At 40.2% G+C, this 7,536-nt stretch overlaps 1 protein-coding gene across 1 annotated transcript in view; it reads left to right on the forward strand.

Moving 5' to 3' along the window:
* The window catches only part of RGS7 (regulator of G protein signaling 7), a 266,876-nt gene extending 259,637 nt beyond the window's left edge, over window positions 1–7,239 (forward strand). Inside the window, exon 17 of the mRNA XM_058835395.1 lies at window positions 6,647–7,239. Within this exon, the coding sequence (XP_058691378.1) occupies window positions 6,647–6,808 (162 nt within the window). The 3' untranslated portion in view covers window positions 6,809–7,239. The remainder of the gene's footprint in view (window positions 1–6,646) is intronic.
* The last annotated feature ends 297 nt before the right edge of the window (window positions 7,240–7,536 follow it).

The following is a 7,536-nucleotide window of genomic DNA, read 5'->3' on the forward strand; positions in this document are numbered from 1 at the left end:
TTCTGTATCTTGTTAAGAATGAGAAACCAAATCTTAAATCTGTGCTTGATTTTCCTGGGTTTCCACCTGCACAATTGCGTTGATTTTGGTCTTGTCTCCTCCAGAGCCCCTCCTGCCTCTGATGGGATTGCTGAGATGTTCTGACTCTGTATTTCAGTCTTTTTTAATCTCATTTTTTTATATATCCCATTTCCAGCTTTACCAAAGAACCTGCACTCTGCCTGTAAAGACAGCAGGCAAACCAGGAATAAGCACCCTAATACCTCAGTCACTGAACCTTTCTGGAGAGGTTTTTCTGCTTAGAATCATGTATGAATAAATTCTGGACGATCTGCTCTCCAGTTTTGAAAGCCAGAGGATGAAAGAAATACTTTCCATTAGTAATAGACAACTAACTTTAATAACATAATGTTTAATGAAAAATTCTTTAGGTATTTTTATGTAATATTGTTTTATGTCTGGAGTAGATATTATGGGAAAAAATTGTCCTGGCTTTAGGGGATGGAGAGGAAGTTTGTCTTTGCTTGGATATATTGCACTACTCTTTGGGATGGTGTCATTTGATAATTCCTGCCACATGTTCTTATGAGTAGGATGTTTTTGTTTCCTTACTGTGTCTCCCCTCAAGTCCTGCTGGGTAATATTTCAGATGGTCACGGTCGAAAAAGGCATGTGACAACTTCCAGATGTTCAAATAATCAAAGCGATCTGCAGATCTAAGGGAGCACACCAACAAACAAATGGAGGATAACTTGAAGGGCTGCAGTCTAGGTGGGGGGTCACGTTCAGAGGCGGTGGAGGAGGCTGAAGGATAGTCTTTTAATATCTGGAGAATTCACTGATGTCTAGATCATTTGCTAAAGATGAGGTAGTCTGATGATGTGGCTGGGCAGGCAGTAAAAACCTAAAATGTGGGGTCTGGTTGTGGTTTTCCCACAGCTTGGAGCAGAGTTGACTTCCCTGGGGAGCGAGGAAGGCTCTCATACTGCGCCATAGCTCTGAGCTGAGCTGGCTTCTGGGCTCCAGCTTGCATGATGCATCTGAGACTAAGAAATGTGACCATGGTCTGCTGTCATCCACGCCACCACGGCATCTGGGGCTGCATCCTTGTTGAGCTGGTGGTGCCTGAGACTGTGCTGTGTTCAGCTGAGCGAGGGGAGGGCACATCTCAGCTCAGAGAAATGCATGCTTCTGTTTTGCTCCAACCTGGCTTGTATAGGCATCTGTTTGGGTACTGATAGCTAATTCTAAACTGAGTTTGGGGAGCCTTTAATCAAAGCCCTTCATTACTCCAGGTGATTTTTGTTAGTCCATCTTCCCAACTTTACAGAAACAGACAAGACAATTAAAAATGCATAGTGGGACACAGCATTCCTCTTTGGGAATGTAAAACCATTCATCATCAAGATTTAAAAAACTCATATTAGTCACTGGTGACCTGGTATTTATAGAGGTGAAAGCATGTGACTGTGGTGCAGTGTGTGTGGAGCAGCAAGGAGCACCAGGATGGAGGATGCATGTTGTTTTTGTGACACAGACGGAACAGTCCTGTCTCTGGTCACAGGAGGGACAATGCTCTCTCCCCACATGATCCTACAACAAGTTTCCTGGTGCCTTTTTGTACGCTGGCATTCGATGTCACGGTGCCTGCACTGCTGGCACATACTTTGAAACAGATGTTCTCTGCATTTGCCTGCTCTATGTGCAACTGGCACAGCTCTGCTGGAAGATTGCTTTCCAAATCCTTCCAGTGATGGAAAGGGGCAGGCACTATTACTACAATTATTCTACTACTACTAATTTGTTTGGAAACACTGCTGGCTCAAAACCTGGCTCAGCTGATGATGAGGAAGGGAAGATCTGCTCATGTCAAAAGGGCTTCTAGAGTTTTGAACTACAGGCTGATGCTTTTGAAGCATAGCTATTTGAGTTATTGTTACTAACTGTTCTTTCCCCTTGGTAATAAGGCTTTATATGACATTTTGTGCAATTCTGCATGGGTCTTTTTCTGCTTGGGAGGTAATGGTGTAACATGCTAGAAAATTCAGTTCCACTCTAGGAAAAGGAACAGCTTTGTGACAGTTTGTCCTTCATCAGTGGCTGCTTTTGTCAGTTGGGTTCTCCATATGGCATTCTTGAAGCACCTGGAGAATTTCTGACAAAATTAGTCTTTGATTTTGTGCGAAGAATACTTTTGTATGTCCATGGAAGGGGAAAGACCAATACACTGCTGTCCTGGAGAATCAGACTGGTGCCTGTGTGCTTGGAGGGGCCTTAGCCTGAGGAGGGCATTGGTGGCAGCGGCAGGGGCTTGGAAGAGACATGCCACAACATGGGCAAACACACAGAAGCGAGGAGGATGCTGCAATGCATGAGAACACTGGTACCTGAATGTGCTGCAGGAAAGTGGTGGCCATGAAGAAATAGGTCTGGATCATATGACAGATATTTATTGTGACAGCTCATCTCTGTCCTGATCCATGTTTGTAAGACTGAGCTAACAAGGTCATCTTGTGTAGTAAACTCTGAAAATATTGGAGGCCTGTATTCTTCTACTAGCTGGGGCATCAGCAGCACATTATTCCATCATTTATAATGTGGTTGTCAAGATTGTAAGCTCTTTGCCCATGTCCACAGGGAAGTTATAATTATCTACGTATGCTATATTAAAAAATTCCAGTGTGTTCATTGCGCTGGAATCCAACTCAAAAAGGACAGATGGAGAGATGTGATAAGGGAAATAAAGCTACTACAAACCAGAAAACTGTGAGAGAAACAAACTAAGTGGCCTCTACCTACCAGCTACCCATCTGTTGGTCATCCACCCATCTCTCTACTAGCTACATATTTGGATGTTACTGTTTAAAAAACAGACGAGGGAGCAGCATGTGGAGGTCTGGCTGGGACAAGCAGAAAGCGGCTAAAGGACCTTTTTACTGGCTGGTAAATTCATGCCTGGTCTCCCTTCAAGATTTCATAGTTTAGAAAGAATTTCAGTTTGTTCTTCAAAAGATGCGTCAGTCTGTTCTGTATTAAGAAGACAATATGCCTTCCACATTTACTTCCCCCACAAAGACTGATTTTTGGAGAATTTACTAGTCATTTCGTTTCAGACACATTTCTTAACAAGTTGGCTTTCTTTGTGGTTAAACTTAGATTCTGTCCTTCCTGAATCCTATATGGTTCACTATGTGGTGTTTGTCCTTTCATGGTCATTACTGGTACATACTCGCTGCACTCACTGTGCTCTACTAAAATGGTTTTGTCAGGGTAAAAATTGAAAATTAAAATGTTCTCTAAGAGGGAGGACCCCAAATATAATTTCATAACGAAAATGTCCCAGTCATTTCCAAACAATTTAAAACTAAAGGTTAAATCTTTCCTTTACTACCAGGTATGATCTTCCCAAAGTTTCAGACGTGAACAATCTCTCCAAATTTTCTAGCTATTTCAATATCCTATCCATACTGAAACCAGCCCATGCTTCTACCATCTATTCAGGAAAATTTGCAAACAAGGCCAATGTCTGACATCTTTATCCATTAAAATCAATGATCATACATATTTTAATTAATTTTATCAGTTTTCATTCCCTTCCATTGCTTGTTTGCAGCTGAACTTCATTTTCCTCTCCCCTGCCCCCCCGCCTTTTTCTTTAAATGGGAATCTAGGAAATTCCTCTATTTTCCTTTCTCTGCCTTTTCTTTCTTTACAGTCTCTAGTCTCTTTCCCTTATTTTAATAGTCATCATTCTCTGTTGACTGCAGATCTTGGCTATATCCAGATAAAGTCAACAGAAAGGTTTTCCCTGGAATTTCAGCCATGTTTCCATATTGGTTTTTCTTTCCACCCCTCTCCTTTTTCTTCTTGATGCCTGGCTGGCTGATTTAAACAAACATTTTCAGAACAACTTGTCCTCAGCTGACTAAACTGGTAAATAACGGATAAATATAGTTTCAATTGGGAACAGCTTTCTGGCAAAGGATGGAGAACAGCACTAAAGAAGAATTTTTCTCACCTTGAGTCATGGGACCTGTTTGGTTAAAGTAAAACCATTTACTTAACCTGTGTGTACAACACACAAACAGAGCGATGTCCTTTACTTGTGCTGATACTTTGTGCTGCCTACAGTACCCTTGTTGTTGTGAAACACAAATGGAACATTTTTCTTTCTTTCTTTGAATCCAAAGCAGCAATAGCCTAATTTATATATTGAAGCAAAGGCCCAGGCTTATTTTTTTCAGTCATTCTTTTTTTTTTTTCCCCACCACCTAGAAAGATCTGTCATAAGCTTCAAGCTTCAACATGTAACAATAGAATTATAAGTTCCTGGATGTCCTAAGGCTGGCTACCTCCATCATAACCCAATCTTGCTGCTGCACATTACTGTCCTCTTATCAAAGTGCACTTCACTGAGCATACAAAAAGGATGTTGCTATGTTTGTTAACATGATAGTTTGCATATTTTCTATGAAGCATACAGAGGACTTCTATATATATTTTTTATATGTGTTTATTCATACAGAGGGGTAAGAAATCTAAATATTACAGTGCTTTTGATATATAGAGAGAAAATAAAGAAACAATTCACAATAGTAAGTCATTGTATTTTGAATTTTATTACAATAAATTATAGCAATAGTTCACACAACCCAGCTATTATCTCAGATTGTCTCTCTGCAGAATCACAAAAACAATCTGAGTCATCCTGACTTGATTCATGTTCAGTTCCTGTTTGGGAAGACTTCCCTCACCATCAGGCTGCCTGGTAGCAGTTTTTTTTTCTCTGTGAAAGCTCAAATTCTGTACAACAGTCCCGCAGCCTATGGTGGCTTCTGCAGCATGAATCATGGAAAATACGCATCCCTGCTTGTTTGCAGCTGGTTATTTTTGACGAGGTCCATGTTGAAGGAGAGCTATGCAATTTTTTTCCTACATGATATGTGTCTTCTTAGCACTCTGATGGGAATGGATTAATATAGACTTACCAAACATATCAAAAGATGCTCAGAATTTCAAAGGAGGAAAAGAAGTAGAGTTGACACGCAGAGCCAAGGTTGAGTATCAACCATTTTCAGAAAGAAAGTGAATTTGTCTTTATGAATAAAGCAAGGCACAAGTGAGTTGTTTCCCTTTTCCTCCCAGGGTCCTCTTCATGGCCTGTCACTAAATTCTTGTGAAACTTTTATTTATGTTTGTTATGGCTTTTATTTCACCTACATATGTTATATGAATTGTTACATGCAGAATATATTATTTTAATAAGTTCATGGAGCTGATTGATTAATAACTTGCTGTTCTTACCTGAAAAGCATGACAGGAGCACAGAAAATTACTTGCACTTGCAACCCTTCCTTACATCATTTGAGAGAGACTACTCTGAGCTGAAAATGCAGCACAGTAACTTTGTGTAATACCTTAGACATATGTGAATAATAATGTGTGACTTCAGGGAAGTGAAGGTCTGCAGAGTACCAGTGACACTGGCTAATGTTCCTGCAGTTGAGCAGTTCAGCTGTGAGCAGCCTTGCTTCTGACATTGTCCTGAAAAATAATGATACAAATTTTACTATTAGTAATAGAAGCATAAAATCACCACTTAAAACCTTACGGTGATTACAAAGATTACCAGATTCCTCCTAAAACCTAAAATGAAGACTGAAGGATCTTTAGAAGCAAAAATTTGAAGTGTTTGGTCATTTGAGGTTGTATGACTGAGCAATAGTCATTTACCTGGTGGGCAAAAGTGAAGTCAGGTGCAGAGAAACAGGTTGTAGGGGCTGTATGTGCTGTGGGGAGAATGCCTCACCGGGGGCTAGTGTGCTTAAACTGGATAGGCTGGTCATGTCCAGGGCATTAGCTGGGTGTCAACAACCAGTTCTGACCAGAAATGGTCAGAAACTAATGTAACCCCTGGGAATATGCATTTTTGGCATGGATGCCTGATTTTCCCTGTATGTGTGTTGAGCTCTGAAGTACAGTGTTTGCTTCAGGCACTCCTAAAGATTGCTCTGAGACCAACCAAAAGGCTGGAAAGCATCTTTGGATAGAGGTGGTAGGTTGCAATCATTTAAGCAAGCCAAGAAAAAATTTAAAGATTTTGGTTGTAGATGGTAAGTATTTACTTCAGGACTAATGCTCTTCTAATCTAGCGAGAAAAGATATAAAAAGGTCTGGTGGCTGGAGCTCGACAAATGCTCAGGATGAAAAGGCTACACATTTCATCAGGGAAATACTTAGATACTGGTGTGGATTGCAAGAGGTTATTGTGGCTTTTCTACCATTAGCAATTTTTAAATCGAGAATAGATGTTGTTGGGTTTTTTTTTTAATCTAAAATATTTACTCAAGTTTAAACTGGATCAAATTCAAGGATGTTCTGTGTCCTAAATTATGTGGTTAAGTGACCACACAGTGACTCCTGGTTTTATAATCTGAAAATCCTTTTGCTCTGACAAATAGGGCCGGAGGAGCTTTTGCTGTGATTGGTGACTTGGATTCATGGATGCGCACTGTGTTTGCTGGGGTCACCTCTCTTCCTGCTGAACCAGCTCAGCGCTGACCATCCAGGCTGCAGAACTGCACTAAGCAGACCTGTCCTGCCTAGCCCAGGGATGCTCCTTTTTCACTTATTTCTCTCCTCCCAGGCTGGAACCCCACATTCCTTTTTCCGAGGAGCCAGGAGCCACCTTGACCCGGGGAACTTCTGTAGCGCTTTGAGAGTAACCATTCACAAAGACCTCACAGCTCTGAACTACAGCACGCACAAAGAACACCTTTTTTCTAACAACTACAAAATGCTGCAGTAAGCTTTGCTCCAATGAAACCTCTGTTAGTGGTAGAGCTTATAAAGCTACCAAGTGGAGCTTGGTATGTTAGTGACCAAGGATTTGACTATCAGATAATTGCGATTATATGTTCTTTCCAGAACAACTTGCATTATTTAAGAAGAAAAACAAACTCCAATCAAGCTGGTCAGAGGTTTTGAAATATTCAGATGCAGAGCTCCAACCTTTAGCCACTGGGGTACAGTGCAAAGTACTGCTAAGCAGGCAATAGGCTCAGGATTTATTGCAGTGACTGAACTTACAAATACAGAAAGTTCACAGAAAAGCCTGCTCTTGTGAACTTTCAACCAGCATTTGCAAACTAAGAACCCATAGATGATTATATAATAAATGGATGCATATCTGTCCAGACATTTAATAAAGATACTATGTGAGAAGCATGTAACAAGTCATTTTCCTCTGCAGTAACAATATATTTTTTCTATTGTATACAGGACAGTCACAATAGCAGTTTAAATCTTTTAAAGCTTTTATGTTCAGAAGATGATACTTTGACAATAATTATACCCAAAATGCAGGTATTAGAATGGGAATTTTCAGATCAGATGAGACTAAAATTTGGTAATGACTGAATTATCTTTAACTCTTATTGATACATATGCACCATTTAAACAAAACCTTGATACTAAAAAGTAAACTGAACTGTGCAGTATGATCCAGTACAACCTGTTTTTATAAGTGCTCTTTGT

This window comes from Poecile atricapillus, chromosome 3, assembly GCF_030490865.1.
Source record: "Poecile atricapillus isolate bPoeAtr1 chromosome 3, bPoeAtr1.hap1, whole genome shotgun sequence".
Taxonomy (NCBI): Eukaryota; Metazoa; Chordata; class Aves; order Passeriformes; family Paridae; genus Poecile; species Poecile atricapillus.